Here is a 26,427-nt window from a genome sequence, read left to right on the forward strand (position 1 = left end):
GAGGGAACATAGTTAAACTTTGAAATAAAAATACTTGCCTTGTTTTACTTGTGATGGCATCCACAAAAGAGGAAATATAGTTTCTGTTAAGAATTGGAAGTCCAGGAATAAATATAATGATGAGAATGAGTGCTTCTATCACTGGGGAACTTTCTTCATCTAAGCACATATGAACAATTGATCCTTGTAGTCATATATAGCAGTAAACATTAATAACTTAACAGTCTGAAGTCAGTGCAGAAGATATAGAGCATTATTGAAAGATGGAGTCGAGCAGGTGGCACTTTAATATGTTCAGTGTCATGGTTGACTCTAAAGACTAGTCGAATGAAATTACTTGAGGTTCTAAAGATTTAAAAAGCGAACTCATTTTGCTGCACTAAGGAAATGCTACTGATCAGGCTTTCTGTGTCCCTTTTTTCTAGGCTAGAAAATATTAACCCTGAAGAAAATGACATGGTAAGCCATTCTCTGAGGAGATTTCTTGATGTCAGTCTTATATCTTAGAGGCTTAAGTTCAATTGAGTGGGTTTCAAGAACTAAGATGTGGGAAAAAGAAGAATTGACACACTAATAATGTACATCTTTGCTGCAATATGAAAATTCAATAACTTCACTCAGTCAATTTACAATTCACATGTGCCTATTAATTAAAACCCTATATTAAATAAAATATATTAAAACTTCATGTCTGACTAACATATAATGGTGTTGGTAGACATTACAGGAATTACTGAACAGAATAAACAATGCCGACACAGGAATAGCTATTCAGAAGAATGGAGCTGTAATTGTGGATAGAATCTACAAGACCAAGGAATGTAAAAAGAGAATAACTGCCGAAGAAATGAATGCAGTGATACAAGAACGGGATGCTGCTTTGTCTCAGGTAACTATGCATGTATCTGAAAAAGCATATAATTACCATTTCCCCCTCTTTTTTATCCATTAAAGGGTGATTCTTGCCCAAATATTATTAATTCTCTTTAGTTTTTAGAGTTTATACTGATGATTAGATATATTAAAATATTTACATAATTTCCTTCTACCACTGTTCAAAATATGCATCCTCATTTCTTTATAAAATTTAATGCATCATCTTTTCTTAGTAAAATAAAACTTGTTTTATAACATGTTAATTTGTTATTAAAATTTTATTTTATTTTCAAAGTAATCTCTTGTATACTGGACTTTTTTTTCAAGTTCCAGTTTTGTGAAGGCTGAGACTCTGCCTTTATTACTGTTTTATTCCCAATGCCTAATTTGGTATCATTAGTAAACATAGTTGAATGGGTCAAATTATTAGCATATTCTTTTCTGAGCACGACTTGCACTTCCTGCTCTAACTCGAACTGTTTCCTCCCTGAATCTACTAGCTCCACTGCATCTTCTCTAGTAGTGGCTGTATTCTTTCCCATACCAGTTATACTACTGAGCCCATGTTTTTAGATCATTGTTTCTTTTTCCTTTCTAAACATCTCTAGCTTTGAATCTCATGCATCAGAAAACACTGCCCAGTACACAATCTTGTCACAGTCATGTACATATTCCTGTGTCATTTTCCTTGTTTCTGGAAGATTTTAAGATCTGCTTCTCTTTCTCTTCAACCAACCCCTGTCATAATTAATTCTTTGTGAATTAAATATCTATATAACTGATTCTTGCAATGTGCCAGTCTCTGATTTCCTGAAATTTCTCTCCTTCCACTAGTATACTACTTCAGCCATGTACTCTATGGTCATATCGTATACTTGGTCATTACTCAGCTCAGTTTCAAGTATCATGCTTCTGAATTCCACCTACTATCTTTCTAACTCACTTACTCTAGGACTCTGACTGCAGGATATCTCTCATCCCCAGTGAGTTCATACATGTCTCCAGCCTTGCAAAGTTGCTGAGGTTTGCCTTGAACTTGTGATCCTCCTGCCTCAGCCTCTGGAGTTGGTGGTATTACAGGCATGTACCACCACACCCAGCTCTAATTCACATTTTTTCCAGCCTGCTTAAGATTGTCACAGCCAGTTGTTCCTTTTTTCTCCTACTTCATAAAATGTTTCCTATTAGCTTATTTCTAACACAATACAAATGGTTTATTATCACCCTTGGAGACTGGGGCGGAATTTTTGGTAAGTCTTTGTCTCATCCTTGTACTTTGGATGAATCCTTCCAAAGGGACAGCTTAGTATTCATGAGGACCTACTCCTGCCAGATCCTGTCAGTATTGTCTCCTCAGCATTGTAAGACTCTGGAAAAATCTTCTGTTTACTCCAATTTTGTCATTCAGTCCTACCTAACTGCAAAAGCTTGGATGGTTTCTCTGTTCTCCTAGTCAAAGTCTGATTTCTCTGTCCTTTTGCCATACCTAGAATCTGTAAAACTCTGGAGAAAAAACAACGAGTGCAGACTTCAAATTACCTCTCTCTAATTAACCCCTCTTCAGGATCATAGCCGTTCCAGTCATTATTACAGCCACATAATTTTGTGCATTTATTCTGATGATTTTTTTGTTTATTCTGGCTTTTCTAGTTCATGGCTAGAGTGTTGGTCTGCCACAAATGATTCTGTCCTATACTAGATGTGGAAATGTGACATTTTTCTTCAGATTAGAATTGGAAAAGATTCTTGAATTTGTAAAATGGGCTGATTTATTCTTGTGCATTATATTACAATTATAGAAATATCTAGAATTAGAGGATAAAGCTAAAAACTTTCATTTCTTTAGCTTTATAAACTAATGAACTAATAGATCACTTTAGATCTATTTCAAGATATGGTAAACTAGAAAAAGTTAGTGAAATACTCATGCATCCACATTTTATTGAGTACCTAGTATGAGTCTTGTGCTGGGAACTGAAACAATGATAAAAATATAAAAGGTCCCTACTCCTTTGAAACTTATATTTGCTATATATACATAGCAAACCAACAAATAAATAAATTACAGTAGTGGTAGGATGAAAATAAAAGGTAATGAATGAACTGCAGTTGATAGGATTGCTAGGATGATCAGGCTTCTGTTAAGGTGAGTAGCTGACCTAAGACATGAAAAGGGAGGAAGGTCTAGCCCTGCAAAGAGCTATAGAAAGAATATTCTATCAGAAAAGGAGAGATCAACAATGCTCTGAGAGATGGGCACATACTTAAGGCAGTGATGCAAATGCATGAAACTTGTATCCAATTAAAGTCTAGTGAGCAAGGAAGATAGTGGCAAGAGATTAGACAGAGGTCATAGGTAGTAGAAAATTCTGTTTGACTTCGTAGATCATGGCCAGGAGTAGAAATTTTATCAAAATGCAGAAGATATTGAAAGACAAGAGCTATTGAAATAGTATAAGCAAAAGATAAAACCATAATAATGGCTTAGATAAACAAGTTTAGATCTTTAGAAGTATTTTGCAGTAAACAGGGCTTGAAAATGGACCGGATTTGGAAAGAAGGGGCCAGGAAGAGTTGTAGCTGACTCCCATGTTTGGGCATGAACACTGTAGATATATTCTCTTTTGTGATGGAGACTTTGGGAGATTGTGATAAACATATTTGGGAAGGGAAATTAAACTCTCTTGGATATATATATTTGAGATGATTATTTAAAATTCAGATGGAAACACTGAGCAGGCAGTTAGTTATTGAGCCATCAGCGCATAGCTAATTAAAGCTGTGGTACTACATAAAACTAGAGAAAGGTCATTGAGAAAAAAGAGAGCCCCAGGACCAAGCTCTGTGGTATGCCAGTATTTGTAGTTGGAAAAGTAGGAGAATCTAAGAGGAAATTAAGAATGTTAAATGAGGTAAACAGAAACTAACAAGTGTGTCAGGGAAAGCAACAGAAGAAAACATCTCCAGAAGAAAGTAAGATGAGAGTGGCCAATAGAAACAGTAAACATATACAACTTTTTTCCTCCCTGTAATGGAGGTAGAGAAAATGATATTAAATAGAAAGCAGGCTCGTGGTGTCTTAGGATTTGTTCTCTTTTCTATTGCAAGATTCTAAAGCATGTGGTTGTTGTATTGATAAAGAAAAAAGGAAAGATGATGTTTTAAGGAGAGAAAAGGTAATTGTAGTAGCAAGTCCTGGAATAGAGAGTTAAATTGAGGGTAGATAAGTAGGTTCTAGAACATAGCCAAACATAAAGAGTTGCCTTTTCTTTTGAAGAGGGCAAAATACTTTCATTATAATAGAGGTATACAAAGAACATGGATGGACATTTAGTGGTATAAAAATGAGGTTGAGGTGCCATCCTTTTCTCAATAAAATTTTTAATTTGGATTCTTAGTGTGATGTGTTTAGTGTCTGGTGCTAAATATTTATAAAGTAGAGACAATTTGAAATTGTTGTCTTGGTTTATGTGAAAATGAATATAACTAGAAAAAAATGGGATTGCTAGGTAGAACTGAATGCACATTTGAGAGTTGGTGGAATGAGTAAGGAAAACCCATGAGGAAAGCTGCATGATTGCTTCTAGCAATATTCAAATTTTGAATATAGTGTGGCATTGTAGGTACATGATTTAACTGAGATTGTAATTTTAATGGGTGAAGGGGCCAGGGAGTCATTACATCTCTGAACCAAGGATTCTCCTTTGTGTGCCAGGAGAGGAGCACTGAGTAATATAGAAGCAACCAAGGTGAGTGAGGTGTCACAAAAGGAAAAATCCTGGATAGTAAAACCAATGTTAAGTCTGTGTATTGGAGTTCTTGTTTTGTCACATTATTGTCTCAGAAGTGCAGTAGTGATTTATAATGAAGAAGGAAGAAAAACATTTAAAATAAAGACTTTGAAGATATTGTGATGATTAGAGTCAATGTATTCCAAAAATTTTTTCTGTGTAATTTTCATATGGATCTATAGAAAGAAACCTAAATGGTGGGTATTGCTCCCACACAGTCAACAAACCAGACCACAAGTGGTAAAAGAAACAAGGCATATTTGAGGAAAAGTTATGAATAATTTTAAAATTGTGAAGAATTTCTTATTTATATAACAAGTACAGAAATTAAAATCTGAGAAGTTAATATAATGACATATATTTCAAGGTTCACAAGTCCATGCTGGAACATTCCTGGTCTGATTATGAATTTCTCACTTGATATTCTATATAACCAAAAGTCACTGTAAAGAAGCAGATTTGAGATCTAGGCATATGCATAAACTAATAAAAAGCTGACATTCCATTTTAGCAGAGGGAATAATCAGATGACCTAATGTCTTAACCTCTCTTTTTTCCAGGTTTTCTTCACTTTTTATTTCTTATAATTATCATAATTAATAGCATATAATAGATGCAGAATAATGAAATTATTAGAAGTTGACAAAAATGTCATACTTAAAAATAAATAATTATAATATTGTGTTTCATTTTTTAGGAAATGTGTTTAATGTTATTCATTATAGTGATTGTAAACTTTTCTTTTATTTTTCCCATCAATTTGACAATTTACCTTCCTATCATATAATTATTTGCCTATGTGCATCTTTCCCAGTCCATCTTGCTAAAGTGTATTGGTAACATTCCACCAATTGTAATTACTCTTTTTTCTTATAAAATTTTTATAACTTTTTGAAAGTATAGTTAACTTTAGAAAGTGCAGGTAAGCAAAAACAATGAAAAAGTGCTCTTATAAATTTACTTCCTAGAAATCATCATATACAGGTTGTCTTTTTTTCAGTGTATTTTATAGCAAATGCACTATTTTTATAACTTGATTTTTCACTTAGATTTTATAATTTGCTAGTCTTATAATTTTAAGATTGTTAAGATTTGTTAAATTCATCTGCCCTTTGGAAGACTATTTATATGTTTTCTGTTTGGATAACTACAACATTTTTGTAGCTAAATTATTACATGTATCCATGTTACTTTTCTCAGAGAAAGTTCCCAGGAATGAGCATGATGGAGCAACAAATACAAACATTCTAAAATAAATGTATAATTCCAAATAGAATTTGTAGAAAAGTTGTATTTAAACATGTTATTTTGAAATTCATTCATGGGGACTTTCAGCGAATAAAATGCTAAAGAATTTAGACTTTAGGCAGTATGTAACTCAAGGAATTTTAATTTTCTACTAATACAGAAAGTGCTACTTTTGACAAAGATTTCATCACTGCCTAAAGTGGATTGAGTAATATACTTCTAACTTTAAGGAGAACAACTTGGAACCTATTTATATTTCAGGCAAAGAATGGTGAAGGTCCAGACAAGAAAAAAGAGAAATGAGGGCTGGGGATGTGGCTCAGGCGGTAGCACGCTTGCCTGGCGTGCGTGCGGCCCGGGTTCGATCCTCAGCACCACATACAAACAAAGATGTTGTGTCCGCCGAAAACTAAAAAATAAATATTAAAATTCTCTCTCTCTCTCTCTCTCTCTCTCTCTCTTTCTAAAAAAAAAAAAAAGAAAGAAAAAAGAGAAATGAATGCTATCGAAATAAAAGTTTTTTTATTTTGTATTTTTTAAATGGAGGTAGTATAACTTACTATAAAATAAACAAATATCAAGTGAAGGATTTGATGATTTTTTACATATGTCTGTAATCACATAAGGAGCACCCAGATCAAAATGTATTTCTAGTACTCCAGAAGCCTCCACCATTTCTTTTCCAGGCAGAATCCCTCAACAAAGGTACTCAATCTTACTTTTATCACCATAGATCATTTTGAATATTTTTAAACTTTATATAAAAAATTATGTTATATACTGTATCTGTATGTTGATTTGCGTTATTACAGTTTTCAGTAATTTATCTTTCTCATTGTTTTGTTCTGTGTGAGTATACCATGATTTATGTACATATTCAGTGGATCTTACAAATATAGATTATTTCCATTTTTGAACAGATTATGTATGAGATTCTCAGCATGTTCTTGTGCATGTCTTTTGGTGGGCATAATAAACATTCACTTCTTCATATCTATATACCTGTAGTTATAAAGACTATGTATATATACATACATACACATACATATTCAAAGAAGATTAGTTAAGGATAATAGATTTAGGGTATGGCAATCGTTTTCCCATTGCAATGTAAGGGAGTTTCTCCAGTTATGAGGATTAATACCTGGTATCATTTATCATTCTTTATTTTAATTTCCGTCATTCTTCATATTTCATTGGGCTTTAAATTGTGTTTCCCTCATGACTAATGATGTTGAGAATCTTTTCAAATATTTATATGCAACTTTAAAATAAATTCATTTTGGGGAAGTAGCTGTTTAAAGTTTTTCCCATTATTAAATTTGGTTGTTTGCCTTTTTCTTACTGGCTCCTGCAATTTTGATAAACATATCTGTACAATTGGTGACTTGCATTTTTATTATTTTAATGCTATCTTTTGATAGCAAAAGGTCTTAACTTTAATTAGATCTCATTTATCATTTTTACCCCTACAGTTAATGCATTGAGTTTCTGTGTATTTAAAGTATTTCATTTTCTTCCTGTAGATGGCCAGTTGACTTGACCTAGCACCATGTATGCTAAAAATTGTATCCCCTCCTACCTTCCCCAGTGAATTATAGTGCAGCCCTTGTAATAAATAGCTCAGGTGACTGTATATATGTTAATCTGTTTCTGAACTTTTTTCTATTCCATTAGTGACCTTTGTTATTCCTACAATGCTGTAAGTATTTGTAATAGCAATACAGTAAGTCTTAATTTGTAATAATGTAAGGATCTAGCTTTGATATTGTTCTTAAGTACTATCTTTAGCTATAATAAATTATTATTTAGCATTAAAATATTAAAATATCTGGTAATGTTTAATGGAAATTGAACTCTATAAAGATCAGTTAAAGAAGGTTGGGATCTTAGTAACAAGTCCCAAATGATTATTTGTTTTATGGAAACTATTAATTTTTCTTTACATACTGCTTTAGTTGTGTCCCACACATTTTTGATATCTCTTAGCTCATTATTATTATAACTAATTTTTAAATTTTTTTTGAGATATATCTAGGGTTTCATTCTTTATTGCGGGGGCAGGGGGCCTACCAGGGATTGAACTCAGGGGCACTTGACCACTGAACCACATCCCCAGCCCTGTTTTTAGAGCCAGGGTCTCACTGAGGTGCTTAGCGCCTCGCTTTTGCTGAGGCTGTCTTTGAATTTTCAATCCTCCTGCCTCAGCCTCCCAAGCTGTTGAGATTACAGGTGAGTGCCACTGTACCTGGCAGATCTAGGGTTTCTGCTGTTCTGCCTTTTATTAATCCTTATAAGTCATTCAGTGAGATGAGGAACAGGCTTTTCAGTATGTCACTTCTAAAGCTCTACCTATAGTATTGCTGTGTCAAAATGCGTAAGATATCAAAAACTGAAATTTTTTCCCTAAGAATTAGTGTTCACCAACATTACGAACATCACAGTGTAGCTCAGTGATAGAGTGCTTATCTAGCATGTACAAGGTCCTGGATTTGATCCCCAGACTGTTAAACAAAACAAGTGTCTATTTGTTATGTATTACACACACACATGCGTGCATGCGCACACACACACACACAATGTTGAGTAAATTATATCAATTTTTTCAATGTTGTTTCATTTAACATAATAGTAGATCTGTTCTGCCTTTCTAGAAGAGGCAGTGTCCTCCAGTATAGGGTTGATAACAAGTTGGGAAATATTGCAAAAAATGAGAATTTGAGCCATGAAGAAATTACTAAGTATTGGAGAATTTATCTTATAAAGTTTTTTAGCCTGAAAACATCTTTATTCTAAAGAAGGGATTTTGTAAAAGGAACTAAATTTTTTTACTAATCTACTTTATAGTTTAATAAACTATTGTCTCACAAAAATTCAAATTGCAATCGATTCTTTTTTTAGTATCTTTCTCATAAGAAAAAAAAATCAGTTACCATTTTAATGTCTTATGTTTGCCCTAAATTTTATCTTCAGAAACACAAGTACAGGTCTGGGTTTGTGGCTCAGGGCTAGAGTGCTTGGCTCACATGCGTGAGGCATTGGGTTCTATCCTCAGCACCACATAAATAAATAAAATAAAGGCACTGTGTCCATCTACAACTAAAAAAAATTTATTAAAAAACTCACAAGTACATGTAAGGAAATAGCTAGTAAAAATATCTGATGTGCTTCCACAAATATTACAGGAAAAATGTAAAACTATTAAACAAGGTTCTTATCTTTAGTCCAAGTGTCAGTACACTTTTTTCATAAAACTTGTATTCGTGACATAATGTATCAAGCCCTTCACTCTTTTGAAAATGACTGTGTGGCTGTGCTTGTACATTTGCATACAGGTTTGTTTGATTAATTGCTACTTGACTCATCTATCATAACACTAAGCTCTAGGATCACAAAAGATCAGATTTCCAAACCACTTCCTGGAATTAATTTAAATATTTAATGTCAAACCCTTGAAAAGATGAGAGGAAAATGGTTTTTATTGTTAATAGTAGCCTGTTTCAGTATTATAATCCCTTGAAAAAATTCCAAAGTTACATATTAACCCATTAATATTACCTAGTCAAGTCTGGTTTTAAAAGTATGATAATTTATTGAAAGTAGGTTAACTATGTAATAAAATATACTTTTATATTTTATCTAGAAACTTTTTCAATTAAATATATAAATTGAAGACATTAAAGAATCTCATGAGTTTTTTTGTTATTTTGGTTTTAATTATCATTGAAAATTTAGAGTTTTTTACTATTAATATTTACTGCTTATTTATTCATAATTTTAATGTTAGATAAAATTTACAATCAAAAGTAAAAATGCATAAATATTAATTTGTCAATTTAATGAGTTTTGGTAAAACTTATACCCTTTTCACCACATCTGTATAAAGAAAGGACATTTCTATAATCTAAGAAGATTCTCTCATTTATGTTCCTTTCCCATCAGTCTTCCCTGACATGCTCAAGCAACTTCCCTGAGTTTCTTAAAACTGCAGATTTAGATGTGGAATCGTACAATGTCAGCAAACTATTTGTGATACTGATTAATGTTGCTCTTTGTATAAGTAGTTATTTTCTTTTTATTTATTAGTGATATTTCATTGTATAACATTATATTTACCTGTTCATTCTCTTATTGATGGAAATTTGGATTTGTATAGTTTTTATTTATTAAAGCTAAGAATTCTTGTTCATGTCTTTTTATGTACATATTTTCATTCTCTTAGTTAAATACCTAGGAGTAGAGTTGCTAAGTCATAAAATAGAAATGTATGTATTTATAAAATAATTTAACTTTTTTTTTTTTTACAGAAGTGGCTATATCATTTTGTACCCAGTAGGAATTTATTGAAGTTCTGGTTGTTCCATATACTAACCAATTCTTAAAGTGTTGTCAGTGTTTTCATTAGAAACTATGTTAGTAGGTGTATAGTGGAATATTTTGGGGTTTTGATTTGAATCTTTCGGTGACTAATATTGAGTACTTTTTATGTGCTTATTGGCTGGCTATTCATGTTTACCTTTGTGAAACATCTGTTCAAATCTTTTGCCAATTTTCAAGTTGAGTAATTTGACTTTTAGTATTAATTTGTGGTTCACTCTATATTTTGGACAGTCTATTGATGTATAACAAATATTTTCTCCCAGTTTGTGCTTGCTTGTTCGTTTTCTTAATACAATATTTGATGGGCATAGTGTTTAAAAATTAATGAAGTTTAATTTACCAGTTTTTAATGCATCTTCTGTTAAAAATCTTTTCTTACGCCAAGATGGCAATAATATTGTCACATGTTTTCCTTTACAGACTTTAATGTTTAAGGTTTTTCTTTGAGTCTTTGATTTATTTTAAGTGAATTATTGTATATTGTATAAGATTGAAGATTGCTTTTTAACAACTGATCATCCAGTTATTCCAACATTTTTGTTGAAAAAATATTTTTCATCCTATTAAATAGCTTTTGCGTCATGTAAGTTTGTGTCTGTTTAGAACATGCTATTATAATGATCTGTTTATCTATATTTATGTCAATGTCATTCTTCATTGATTGCTGTAAATTTCAAAGTCAGGTATTGAAAAGTCCTCCAACTTTTTTTAAGGTTGTTTTGGTTATTCTAGATTATTTATGTTTTTCTTTAAATGTTAAGATTAATTTTTCATTTTCTATAAAAAGTCTAGTGAGGTTATGATCAGAACTATATTGAATAAATATAGACCATGTAATGAAGGAAAATTGGCCTCTTAACAACCTTTTAATTTTTCAATCAACAATGTATCTCTTCTTTTATTTACATATTGCAACCTTGTTAGCATTAATCACTTCCTTTATGGTTTAAATTAGAATCCATAAAATTCCATTATGCCCTCATTTGTTCATATATTGACATTTATTTTATATGTATATTTATATTTATATTTTATACTCTTCCCCCATGATGTAGTGCTTTACCTTGGGACCATAGCAGTGGAATCAGCCATCCATGGATTGAGACATCTAAAACTAAACTCTCCCTCTTCCAAGTTGTTCTTACTAGGTTCTTTGGTCACAGTGATACAAAAGCTGACAAAAATACATCTTAAAGAAGTTTGTGCTCAAAGCCCTTCATTTGTTATTTAATGTTCTTTCTTCATTGCACTTTGAAGACAGAAGGTTAGTGTTTGAATCCTGAATGAGTGAAATTTGTATGACAAGGAAGAAATCTAGGTAAAATAAATGAAAGGAGAATTAGCATGAGGTTGGAAATAATAATTCAAGCAAATTTTGAGAGCGAAAGTGAAGAAAATATTTACTTTCTTTTGTAGTGGATTTACACTGGATTGGAGATAAGAAAGGTCTCTAGTATAGGTAAATTGAATATGCCTCTGACAATGTTACCAGAATAGTGAACCAGATGACTTAGCACCAACAGAAGGAAATCAACTCATAAAGATTGTGCTCTTGGTAAAGAGCAGTTTTAGTAAGTTGGGAGATGGATAGAAAGTTGTAATCTAGGAGTGAAAATTTTCAGAATTAAGGAGTAAAGAAACCTGAGAGTAAGATACTGGTTGTGAGCATTCTTTGAAGGTAAATTTTGTTAAAATAAATGGATCAAGAAATTATGAGTCTACAGTGTTGTGCAGGTGACCATTGCTTTTGTCCAGAATGGTGGCAGGAAATTGTCTATAATAGTGTGGAAAAATAACCATGATTATCAGTAAATAACAGTGACACAGATGAGAAGCAAGCCATCCAAGTTAGCGCTTCTCAAACTACCTGTGATAAAGGACCAGGTTTTATAATTTTCCCAAAGTGTTATGGACTACTACTTTTGTAACACATAATAAAAGTACCAAAAATGAAGTAAAAAATAATAGACATACAAAACCCAAGCATACATTTTTTTATTATTGGGTTCAACAACCATAAAATTATTCTGTTGAATTCCTTTAAAATGTTTAATTGCTTACCCTGAAGTTTAGTACTAGCTTTGGGGCAGTAATGAATGGTTTCAGTGCTGTACTAGTTTCTGGATCACACTTTAAGGATCACTGCTCTAAGCAGATAGCAGAAACTTCAAAAACTTTTGATGAAGGTTTAGTAGACTGGAAATGGCAGTAGAGAACCAGGAAATGCAATTCATTTGTGGAAAAAAAGGAGCACATTCTACTAAAAAGTGTTCAGAAAGAAGTATCACTGGAAGTGAGTTTTTATGAGCTGAGGAAATGAAGAGGTTAGGCTTATGAACATGAAATTATCTTGGCAATGAAAAAATATTTCCAGAGGCCACAGATGTCAAAAAAATAAAAAGAGAGAATAGATAAGGGAAATAGCTAAGGAATGGCAAGAGTATAGTTTTAAGACTTTAATTGACTTCAGAGGTTGAACAGTGGACTTTTTTTTTTCCCACTAAGATTGCTCTTATATTAATCACCACTAAATGATTTGGATGATGCTCTTTTCCTTGAATAAATACATCAATAAAATCATCTCAGGAACATTTAAAATCACATGTACATGAATTATTGACTTCATTGAAAAACTAGAAAGCATCCTGAAAACTGTCTCAAGTTTCCACAGCTTTTATTACAGTAGTTTATCAGTTGACAAAATATGTACTGGTTTCCTGTGGAGAACACTACTTATCACACGTATTGAAAGTTAATTCAACTCATCTCTCAAAGATATTCAACATGTTGATGCTTTGTCATAAGATTTTTTTTTTTTTTTGTGAAGTTGTAGTCTTAGAAGTTTGTGACTTCTGTTAGGATTTAACAATGTTTGGGCAACACATTATACAAGAGGATACAAAATGAGCACTTAAGTGATTGAAAGTTCTATTGAAATTATATTTATAATGCCAAACAAAGTTTGGAAACCAAGAGGAAGCATTTGGATTCCAGGAATACAATAACTGAAAAAGAGCTTAATAAACTATTAAACTATGGCTATCATCCAGTCAGTACTAATACTATTTCCTGAACTCTGCTTTGTGTTTTAAAAAAGTATTAGAAGCATCTCTGCCCTTTTGTGCAATAACTGCCAACTTAACATTTAGGTTATACTGTTGTTTGTTTATGGAGTTTGAGAAAATCCATTGAAGTTTACTTAAGAACCGACTCATTACAATGGTATTATTTACTGAATTTTGTTTTCCTGGCCATCAGCTAACTACAGAGTTCAGCATTACAAGGTTACAACTGTACAAAGAGGATCAAAATACCACATCCTAGTAGTTGCATTAGCTAGAGAAGTTGAAGTCATCATCTTAGAAATAAATGCCTTTGTAGCACTGAAGAGATCATAGAGAATGAATAAGCTAGGTCTGAACTCATTTATGTGATAATTTTACAATTATCTTTATTTTAATCATTTCAGTTATATTGTTCTACATTTTAATTACTTTCTGATTATTCATATTAAACTACAGAAATTCAATGCTTTCTGATATAATTCATATCAAAATGAAAAATTCAAAATAGTTCTAGAATTTTTACTTTTATTATTACATTTATAGGGAAGGGTTATTAGTTAATTGCAGCTTTTAATTCAAATAATATAATTTTAGACACCAAGGGAATTTTAAGTAACTATCCTAAACATCTAAAAACTAGGAAAATACTGAGTATTCTTAAATTGTATACAGATGTACTTCTAATTTAACTTTAATGTATGAATTATAGTTATGAGTCTGTAATTATGGTTATTAATAAGTAAATGTGAGCTACAATAGACTTAAGTATTAGGATAGTTCATTTCTTGTTAAATATGATGGCCATCCCAGCAGATTGAAATACCGAGAAACTGTGGGATGGTGCAAGAACTATTCCCAGAACATCAGATACTGTTAAAATTAAGGCACTATGTAGCTTTTTTCTCTCTCCTTCATTTTTTTGCAACCCATTTAGATTACTTTCTCAAACTTACCATCCTACCTTTTCTCTTTTTTTAACCACCTGAATACAGGAACCAGTTAGAATACACAGTCAGAAAATTAGGATGCTGGATAGGAGAGATCAGAGAGGCATAAGTTGAACATACAAGTAATAATTTAGTTTGAAATGGCTTATGTGTACGGAGAAGTGTTACTTGCATTTAAAGGATTAAATGGGGTATATACATGTCAGATCCACTGAATTTTTTATCTCATTTAGTTCCTTCCGTTATTACTAGTTCAAATGTTAGAAATTATTTCTAAATGTGTCATACTTAAAATCCAAAGAGGTGTTTTCATAGCTTTCAACTTTCTTAGCTTCTAACCTGTTTGGTGTTTTCTAGTTAAGTAAAGACCATTACTAACTTATCAATAGTGACTATGATCAATTTACCTATTGTGGCAAACCCTGGGTAATAATTTCACTGCTAAGGAAATATATAGGAATCTGTGTGTATAATTCTATTTCCTGTTTACTGTTTAGTAAAATTACTAACTTTATAGATAGCAGGAATGCCACATTGAAAGTTATAGGAAATTGGAATGGAAATTTTTTTTTCACTGAGTATTCAATCAGTATTAAGTAAATGAAAATGCATCATAACTAATCAGTTTCTGAACTACAAAAGAACTGTTTCTTTGTGGGAAAAATTGTTTTGGGTCCCTTGAAAAACAATAGAAACTTCTTGATATGGCAGAGTAACTAGTACCAATATTGTCATATCTCTAACTATAAACATGGGGAAGAATAAAAAGCAGACTACAAAGGAATACACAGAGATTAGCTCATGACTCCCCTGGCATCATGTTCATAGATCCTCTTGCTGAGTCAGCCAGGAGACAGAGCTTTGGTCATGCTGCACTACAGAAAAAAATTTTAAGTCTGAGTATTTGAAACAGTTGGAATTTGCAAGACATGGTACTCAATGAGCAGAAATTGTATGTATATGTTTTGGGGAGATGGAATAAGAACTAGATATCTGTGTAGTAATTCACCTTCTGTGCTTGATCACAGGTTATCCTTTTCATACACAGATTAACATGCATGTGATTTAGAAGCACTGCTTAGTGCTGAGTGTTAAATGGAGAAATTGTAGTTATGGTGTCTAATCAGAGTAGATAGACTTCACTGAGCACTATGAACATTCAGTTGATTAATTATATATGGTAAGGATCAAGCCTAATGCAATGCTAATGCAGTAGAGTTTTCTACAATAAGATAAATATTTTCTGCATTGTTCATTTTGGTAGCCAAGAACTATATGTGGTTTTTGAGTATTTGAAATGTGGCTAGTGGAAAAGAATAATTGGTTTTTAAATTTAATTTTAATTAACATACAGTTAAATTTTAATAGCCACATGTGAATAATGGCTACCATTTCAAACAGGGCAGCTTTAGAGTAAGGGCCTGGTCCTAGAATTAAATTCTAAACTGGAATATACCTGCCCTAATAAAGTATAAAATTTAAGTATGACACACCGAAAAGAATCCAAGAATAACTGTCTGCCAAAAGAAAAGTATATACTCTTTAAGAGAAAACAATATATTTTATGTAATTTATGATATATTATCCTCAATGCCTAATATATATTTAAATACTTGAATATTAGACATGTGAAACAGAAGAATATGACCTACAGTTAGAGAAAATGCAATAAATAGAAACAAATTTTGAATACCTCATTATCATTCTGAAAATGATAATTTTCAGAAATGTACTTTCAAGCAGTCATTTTAATTTTCTTTAAGGTTTTAAAGAAAAGATGATCATAATGAATGAGGGGATGGGGAATATCAGTAAGGAAAACTAAAACTCCAGAAAGGGACATAGTAGAAATTATAAAAGCACAAATGCAGTTTGTGTATATGGAAAATTTACCAAATAAGCCTAGCAGTGTGTAAGACTATAAAATAAAAAGTGAACTTGAAGACCAATCAGTAAACATTATCCATCCTGAGCAAAAAGGAGAAAGAAAATATAAGTGAAGAAATAGAACACACCAGTGATTTGTAAGATACTATCAAGTTGATCAACACTTAGACTCCCTGGAGTTCACTACAAATAGAGTCCTTGAAGAAGAGAGAGAAAAAGAACAGAATAAATGGAAAATACAATGGCTGAAAGCTCAAATTTGGCTAATATAAAAACTCAACAAACCCAGGAAAAATCAATGCAAACAAACTTCACCAGAGTCAAATTTTTTTTTTTAAAGAGAGAGAGAGAGAGAGAGAATTTTAACATTTATTTTTTTAGTTTTCGGCAGACACAACATCTCTGTTTGTATGTGGTGCTGAGGATCCAACCCAGGCCGCACGCATGCCAGGCGAGCGCACTACCGCTTGAGCCACATCCCCAGCCCACCAGAGTCAAATTAATGAAAGCAAACAAAAAGTTGAGGAGAGATAAAATACAGGAACATTTTGTGAATGGTGACTGAATTCTCATTATAATGGAAGTGAGAAGACAATGGAAGTGATGAAGTGCAAAGACGATGGCCAAATAATGGAAGTGAGAAGACAATGGCTAAAATCTTTAAAGGAGTAGAAAGAACAAAATTATATCAACTCACAGTTTGTGTGTGTGTGTGTGTGTGTGTATAAGAATATCGTTCCAAAATGAAGATAAAATAAAGAAATTTTCAGATAAAGGAAAGCTGAGCAAATTGAATTCCAGTAGATGTGCCCACATAATACAATGCTAAAGTGAATTCTTCAAACTAAAGAAAAATGGCACCAAATAGAAAGTTTAATCAAGAGCCTGGAAAGTAAGAAATTGGCACCTAGAGGAGCTCTTTTTCTTCTCTAAATTTCTTAGAAATACCACAGATTGATTAAGGTAAAATTGGTATAAAATATATGAAAACAAAAGCTAAAGAAAATGGAATTTTACTGTGGGAGTGTTTTTATATTTGATTTGTACATTTAAATGAAGCAGTAAAAAATTAAGACTGTTGAGGATGTGTAATTATAATTTAAATATATAGTACATTCAGGATGCATAATTTAATTCCTGGAGTGTGTGTGTGTGCACACATACACAAATACAAAATGAAAAAGCAGTATACAAGAGTTAAAATAGAATACAAAAATGGTATTTAGTTAACCCAAAATAAAGTAGAACAGGAGGAAGAAAAGTGCAGCAGAAGATGGGACCATCATTAACAACATGATAGCCCTAAACTCAACCATATAAATTATTTCATTAATGAAAGTGAACTGATTACTCAAAGTTAGATACTTTGACATATTAAAGATGGCAAAATGTCAGAACTCAGTTATATACTGTGTATAAGAAACATTTGAAACAGTAAGACACATAAATTGAAAGTAAAAGAACAAAAACAACATATGTAATTCTAGGAACCTCAGAAAAGTACTGTAACTGGTTGGATAAAGTGGCACATGCCTGTAATCCCAGCTGCTTGGCAGACTGAGGGAGGAGGATCACAAGTTCAAGGCTAGCCTAGGCAACTTAGGGAGACCCTATCTCAAAAATAAAAAAAATAAAATAAAAAGGTCTGGGGTATAGTGCAGTATAAAATACCTATGGTTTCAATCTTTAGTACTACACACACACGAAAGGTGCTATGACTATATTAATATCATACACAAAGAGCTTAAAAGCAAGGAGTATTACCAAGATAAATATAAAGAACTTAAAAAACTCAACACACACACACAAAAAATAAAAAAATAAATAACCTATTCAATTAATGGGCAAATGAATTAAACAGACCTTCTCAAAAGAAAAAATATAAATGACCAACAACTGTATGAAAAAATGTTTAACATTTCTAGCTAAAAGAGAAATGAAAATCAAAACAACACGGAGATTTCATCAAGAATACAGATAAAAGATGCTGGGGAAGATGCAGGGGAAAAAATGAACTCATACACTGTTGGTGGAAATATATAAGTTTATATAGCCACTGTGGAAATAAGTACAGAGGGTCCTCAAAAGACAAAGGAATGGAACCACGGTATGATGCAGCTATCCCACTCCTTGGTATCCATCCAAAAGAACTAAAGTCACCATACTGTAGAGATACGTGCATACCCATATAATTTATACCAGGATGATTCACAGTAGACAAGTTATGGAACTAGCCTAAGTGTCCATCAGCAGATGAATAGATAAAGAAAATGTGACATATGTATACAATGAAGTGTTATTCAGCCATAAAGAAAGACCAAATGATGCATTTGCAGGAAAATGGGTAGAAATGAAGAGAATCAAGTGAAATAAGCCAGACTCAGAGTGAATGTCAAGGATCAAATATTTTCTTTCATATGTAGAAGCTAGAGAGAAAAACGGAAAAAAATAAAAGGAACTCATGAAAACAGAAAAGAGCACTAGGGTAGAGCAAGGAAATCTGGGGAGGGATGAGAGGGCAAGAGGAGTAACTAAGGACTGAAGTATGAAAGTATGTTATGAATCTGCTACAATGAAACCCACTATTCTATATAATGATGTGCATCAATATAAAAGAAATAACATTTCTTGTGATGAAGACTTGTTTGCAATTCAACCATTCTTTCTGCATTTCCAATATTTATTTAACCTAAATAAAATTAAATATTTTATTTTTATAAGAGGGACACTGCATCACAAATACATAGTAATCCTAAATATATATTTAATATATACTTATATATTATTATATTTATATAATGTTTTATATACAATTATATATATATATAACAACATGATAGCCCTAAATGCCATATATATATATATATATATATATATATATATATATATATATATATATATATATACACTCCACAATAGAAACAGGTAAAGGAAGAAATACACTATTGAGCAATCATAGTTGGAGAGATCAATAGTATTCTGTCTAAAATTGATAGATTTAGACAAAATTATTTTTAAAAGCTTAAATCTTCTTTTTTCTTTTATAAGAATATGTGTGTTTATGGAAAACTGAACTTGGGACCTTGCTAGGCAAGTGCTCTACTACTGAGCTACATCCCTGCCCTTTTTATTTTTTAAGATAGAACTTTGCTTAATTGCTCAGATTTGTTTCCAACTTGTGATCCTCCTTCCTCAGCTTCCCAAATTGCCATGATTATTACAGGTGAGCACCACTGTGCCCTGCGAAGGCTTCACTTTTTAATCACCTTGATCTAATTAAAATTTATCAAATAGCCAACCACTGTAGAATATACTTTCTTATCCTATTAACATGGAACAATCAAAAAGCTAGTCTGTATTCTGAACTTTAAAATAGGTTACAATAAACTTGAAAATATTGAAATCTTAGTAGTATATTTTTTATCCACAAAGGAACTAAATAAAGAATAAGGTTAAGATATTTAGGATATTCATAAATATTTGAAAATAAAACATTTCCCTTTGAAATAATTCAAGGATCAATGTAAGTAGAAAGAGAAAAGATAATGAATAAAAACTTCATGTTAATAATGGCCAGACTTTCTGCAAAACCCTAGTTCTTACTTCCATTTCTTGTAAATTTTGACAAATTGTGTTTTTTAAAGAATTTATGTTTTGCCCAGGTTATAAGACTTTTTAAATTTAAAAAATAACTTTATAACCAAATTTTATGTTTTAAGAAAAATTAAAAACCCAGTATATTCAAACAGTTTTGAAAAAAATGAAATTGGAAGGTTTATTCTGATTTTTTCTTTAGAGAGAGAGAGAGAATTTTTAATATTTATTTTTTAGTTCTCGGCAGACACAACATCTTTGTATGTGGTGCTGAGGATCAAACCCGGGCCGCACTCATGCCAGGCGAGCGTGCTACCACTTGAGTCACATCCCCAGCCCTATTCTGATTTTTTAACTCAAAAAAATAGGATTGTTGCTTATGCATACACAACTTTTTTCCAAATATCCCTCCAACATCCTTATACAATCACTAAGCTCTCTCCATAGATTTGTCTTTTCTGGATTTTATATAAATGGAGTGCTACAATATGTGGTCTTTTGGAACTGGCTGCTTCATATTATGTTCAAAGTTTATCCATGTGGTAGCTTGTATTAATACTTTGATAGCTGTATTAATGCTTTTACAATTATTGGTTAATAATTGTATGGACATACCTAATTTTGTTTATCCATTTATAAGATTATGGATATTTGAGTAGTTTTCACTGTTGACTATTATGAATAATGTTGCTAAGAGCATTCATGTGTATGTTTTTGTTGGAACATATTTTTATTCCTTTTAGGTTTATACCTGGCAGTGGGATTGCTGTAATAGTATGGTATCTTAATATTTAACATTTTAGTAAACTACCAAACTATTTTTCAAAGGGCTACCCCATTGTACATTTTCAGCAACAATGTGTGAGTGGTACAATTTCCCTACATTCTTCCCAATGCCTATTATTGTTATTTTATAGCCATTAGTGCAAATGAAGTGATTTATCATGGCTTTCATTTTTTGTATTATTATAATTTTTTTTTTACTTTGTAACAAAATTTGCCAACTTAACTAATTTGAAGTGTACAGTTTAGTAGTGTGAAGTACATGCACATTGTTATGCAGTCATCACCAGTATCCATCTTCACAACAGTTTTCATGTTGTGAAACTGTAGATTTTCACAACATGAAAGATTGAAACTCTGTAGCCAATTAACAGTAACTCTTCCTTCTTTCCCCAGTTTTTGATAACCATATTACTTTATGTTTGTATGCATTTGACTAATCTAGGTACCTTATATAAGTGAAATTATATTGTATTTGCCATTTTATGACTGGCTTACTTTATTTAACATAATGTCCTTAATATTGATTCATATTTTAATATATATCAGAATTTCCTTCCTTTTTAATGCTGGACAGGTAAACGGAAAATGAAGGGTGGTTATGACCAAAATACATTAAATGCATATGTGAAATTGTCATTATGAATCTTATTAATTTGTAATTAATTTTGCAATTAATTATAATTTCAATTCTATAAGCACTGTAGGAATTAGTAAAGTATATTACATTAGTGTGAGTGGGAATTAGTATGAATCAACCAGAGATGTATTTTTAGAAAGAGTTGTCTGAAATTTTTATTAGCCCTGAAGTGCAGCCTGAAAACCTCCATTTAAAATATACACACACACACACATAAACACACACATACACAGATTTTTTTTTCAACCCCCCTGGTTGTTTTGATTGGCAGCCAGCACTGGGAACTACTAGAATAGAAGAGAATTTGGAAGATCTTGAAACTGGGGGACATGACCCTTGCCAGTGATGAAAAATTTAGAGACTGAACCAAAGGTATGATGGTTGGGGTAGAGGAGAAAGCATGCTGCAGGAATGGGATGCAGTCTCATTTTAGGATAAAGTTAGGGAACCTTCGTGATTTTCAAATTTATCAGGGTTGTTTGGGAAATGCCATTCATAAACAGGCAATACAGTAAAGCAACAAGTACGTATTTAATATATCCTGTTTCAGGTACTTTGCTGGCTATTAGCAGTGAATAGACTCACTGATCTCTACTAAGTTTATACAAAGAAAAAATAAGTATGTTTGGTGTTAACATGTTAAAATATAATGTCAGTTTTCTTCAATGAGTATGTGTGTTTATATAAGCATGCATATTGTGTAGATATATTGCAGTATTAACATGCAAGTATAAATGTGTGTGTATGTATACACACACATATACATATATGTAGCTTTTATAAGAACTGTATTTAAAAGAAAGCACTTTCAACAGTAACAAAAGAATAGCCATTGTTTTGTTTTATATCCCTAAAAAGGGCATTTTGATGTGCTAACCTTATCATATGAAATTAAAAGGTAAGATATATTTGCTTAGGTGGATTTCATTAATTTAGCATAAACTTTTTGAGTATGAGTGAACTGAATTAAAAACATTATAATTCTGTGTACTAGCTTGTCCCGTTCATTCTATATGTTGAGTATTTATTTTCTTGAAACAGATGTAAATGCTACTTGAAAAATTTTATCTCTCTATTGCCCAAATTTCTAGTTTTAAAATATTACCATTAACCTTTTCTGCATTTATAGCCATTTGCATTCCTTTTCTATTGCACATACCTGTATACACTACAAATTTTCTTGATAAACTGAATTATAAGGCTTGCATTTTAATTCTACGTATTATTTGTATAAGTTTGAAGAAGTGATTTATTACTCTTTGCTTCCACTCATTATCCAAAATGGGATAGTAGTATCTAACTCATAGAGTCTGTGTGAAAATTAACTGATTAAATACAAGTAAAATGCTTGGAACAGGGCCTGACATATACTAAAAATACTCACTGGGAGTTTATTGACTATTATAAAAATGCATGTTAAGTTTTATTTTGGAAATAGATGCAAATCACATTTTTTTAAATGAATGACTTTTTGAAACTATAACTAGTGTTATAATAAATTTAATAGTATTATGATATGATATTTTAACAGCATAGCATACTAAATAAATACTTTTTTTACATCCTGGTACCTTCTTTAATGATTTTCCTTTTTACTAATTCTTTTACTTTACAATTTAAGGTGTTTCTTTATTCTTTCCTGAATAATAGTCTAAAATCTGAATATAAAAAATCATTATCAAATCCCTAGTTATTTACTTTCATGTGATCCTTTAGGAATATTTATATGTAGTTTGAAGTATGTGTAATTATAAATACATACATGTATACACATATTTTTAGGTATAGATAGAAACACATACAAACATGTCCTTACCTGAGATATTGCCTGATGGGGACTGGTACATTGCCTACTGGATGCTCAATGAATATTTTGAGTAATTTAATTAGGTTATATGTAAAGTATATGTACAAATATACATACATAAAACCTGCTGCATATGTGGCGTCAAGAGATTCACATTGCTTTTCTTTTTCTAATCTTTGTTATTTCTAAACTTCTTGCCATTATATAAGTACTCATCTAATCCACGTTGTTGATATTTTGCCAGGGTTTGAAGAAAACAGTTATCTTTTCAAATTTAAAAACTATTTTAGTTATTTTAATACTAGGAAAATCATTGAAATTATTATTTTAAAATATAAAATGAAATTGTTTTAAATTATTCTTCTACATGAAAAGGAATAAAAGCGTATTTATACAATCCTAAGTGATCCAAACATCTGCATTTCAAACTACATAATTCACATTGACACCAAAGTTTACTATCTGTTTTGGAAGAGTCTAATGTTATGTTTGTCTGCAAAGAAAAGAGCTGTATAGCATCCAAGTGGGAAGATGTTTGATAATAATGTGATCAAGATGATATATGACCAAAAGCAGGTTGTAGGGAAGGAGAAACAGCAGCTGTTAAAAACTTTGCAACTATCATGGAACTTTTGGTTAGGAACTGAAGGCATGTTTATCTTTTAGAAGATAAAGAAAGCATAAAGTAATACAAAATCACAATGATATGTCATCTGCTTGATAGAGTTCTTTAGAATTCTCAATGATCAATGAAAGGAAATTACAAATCTTCTAATAAATACTACATGAATTAATTTTGTAAAATGTCATCATGAATTGTGTTTATATGTTTAGTTTGCTTGCATTGTAGAATTAATTTTTATTTGTTGTATTGGCAAATTTTAATCTTTTTTTAACCAGTGTGCTTAAAGAGTTAGTATCATGAATCCTGTGGTATTTTCATCCTGCTACAATTATTATTATTTTTAACTGTAATTTTAAGAAGTATGAGAATATAGATATTCTTTATTTTGGCTCAGCAGTTGAGCACTCGCCTAGCACGTGCAAGACGCTGGGTTCAATCCTCAGCGCCACATAAATATTAATAAAATAAAGGTATTGTGTCCAACTACAACTAAAAAAAATTTTTAAAAATAAAAATAAAAGTATATTTCTCTTATTATTTTAAAGGAAATCCCATATATAATATCCTTTTTCTCTGTAATTTTATAGAGAAAAAAGTATGTAAACTCTTGTTTAAAATATAACCACAGTATCATCACATCCAAAAATATAATAATAATTTAATATTGGGAAACATTCAGTTTAATTTTCAAATTTCAGTGCCTTCATAAATATCATAATTTTACATCTTTGTTATAAAGCTGTATCTAAAAATTACACGTTGCTAATGATTGAATTCTCTTTTTTAAAAAAATATGTATTTTTTTTTGTAGGTGGACACAATACCTTTATTTTATTTTTATGTGGTGCTGAGGATCAAACCTCATGCATGCCAGGCAAGCACCATATCACTGAGCCCCAGCCCTAGCCCCTGAAATGCCTTTTAATACTCTTAATTTATAGTGGATTCCCCTTGAGCTTTCCATTTTCTTCAGTTTTGCAGTTTTTTCACTGAGTTTTTGTAGTGTCATTTAACAAGTTCTACTCTGTTCTCCTCTTTGAATATGACAGTTTGGGCTAAAAGTTGATCATATTTAGGTTCATTCTTAGCACATTATAGGTGAATTTTTTTTCTTTCATCTGGAACCACATAGTGAGTGGATTGGCTTTTTTCTACATTGTTAATAGATTATAGTGCCTTATTAATATCTTAGTAATTTCAAAATTGTGATATTCTAACATTTCTATTTTATTTGTTAGCTAGAATGCTTCCGTGAGAGTTATCTTATTATCTACTCTTTTGATTATACAGTGGTAAAGTTTATATAAGAAAGCATACATAAGTGCTTGGTTTACTAGTTATTTATAGCAGTGACAGTTTATTCTCATTATGAAATCAATAATGTAAACGCAGTTAATGTTTTTCAGTGCAGTGTAGTTACTATTTTAATTGATACTCAAATTGTCTTCTCTTTAGCCAGTGCAGAGGATTTTCAAGTTCACTCCTGAGTCCTTTTTGAATCTGATAATTTGTTGCTATCTGCTATGACTGGAGATTTCTAATCAGCATGCACATTCTTGGCCAAGATCTGGAATCAGCTATATATCAATAGGACCCTTTATTTTTAACAGGAATTGGTTCTTGAGTAACTTAAGTCCAGGTGTCAGTTGTCCTCATTACTACTGGGTTTTCTCTTGTTTCTATCTTCTTTCCATGGTCTGAACTAGAAAATACACATAGTACACATTTTTTAAAGGAAAAACTTGTGTGTCTCTATGCTGGTACTTTAAATTCTGAACTAAAGAGTTTTTATTTATTGTATCTTAAATCAGTTTCTTTTGTCTTCCTATGGTGAGAATACCAGTTCTCAAGAATGCTAAAATACTATTTCAATTTGAGAGATTAAAAGTTTTGGTATGAAAAATAAAAGAATATCTATGTCTTAATTTTTGCATTAGAACTTTTAAGAAGTTGATATTGGGCAGAGTATGTACAGGAAAGACATTTGTCATTTTTAGTTGAGGCAGTTCAAAAGAAAAAATGTTTAAAACCATAGGAAAATGTTTAATATGTAAATTGATTTAGGAACAAATCTTCCTTAACATTTGACTTAATTATTTTCAGACATTAAGGTAGGGAAACTCACATCATTGGTATAGCCCTTTGGTTCACTTAGCACTTTGGGTGGCCCCTAGGCCTTATCTTCTGTCCCTTTTATGTTGATTGGCCACAGAAACTGAGCCCAAAAAAATGCAATATAGATAAAAAAAAATCACAGTGCAAAAACAGCTTTATTGTACCAATATTATTCTTACCTATTTGGTCACAGTTTTTATATGAAAAAAATTGGCATGAGACTTACCCTCACCAAGTATACACAGATACCCTTTTTTTCAGAAAGAGTAAAAAAACAGAATGACTGTGAAAGTTAAATATTAAGAAGAAACCTAATTAGCTACAAGCATAGTAGTTAACTAGAAATATATGACTAGACATACATCCCAGGTACTAGAACTTGGATTTTATTGACCATTAAAGGACTTCTGATATGGCCACTTGAGATAGGAACTGAGTGGAAGTCCTAGCATATACCCAGACCTAGAAAGACTGTGCCTCTTCAGTGAAAGGGAATCTAGAAAAGTTCAAAGAAACAACAAGACAGCTTGTCTCTGACCAAAACTATATATAGACCTGGAATTACCTGCCATAAAGAAAATCCACAAACTGGGACATTCACATACAAATATTACCTCAAGGACTAAACTTTTGTTCCCCCAAGAGAAGCAATTGCAAAACCAGCCTGGC

At 31.6% G+C, this 26,427-nt stretch overlaps 1 protein-coding gene across 9 annotated transcripts in view; it reads left to right on the forward strand.

Annotated features, from left to right (window-relative positions):
• The window catches only part of Mipol1 (mirror-image polydactyly 1), a 400,912-nt gene that overhangs the window by 206,228 nt on the left and 168,257 nt on the right, over positions 1-26,427 (forward strand). For all 9 annotated transcript variants that reach the window (XM_058584489.1, XM_058584488.1, XM_058584490.1 and 6 more), the window contains 2 exons: positions 426-459; positions 719-889. In XM_058584489.1, coding sequence (XP_058440472.1) covers positions 426-459; positions 719-889 — 205 coding nt within the window. The remainder of the gene's footprint in view (positions 1-425; positions 460-718; positions 890-26,427) is intronic.

This window comes from Marmota monax, unplaced genomic scaffold, assembly GCF_021218885.2.
Source record: "Marmota monax isolate L192 unplaced genomic scaffold, Marmota_monax_Labrador192_F-V1.1 WCK01_AAM20220418_F8-fsc00001, whole genome shotgun sequence".
Taxonomy (NCBI): Eukaryota; Metazoa; Chordata; class Mammalia; order Rodentia; family Sciuridae; genus Marmota; species Marmota monax.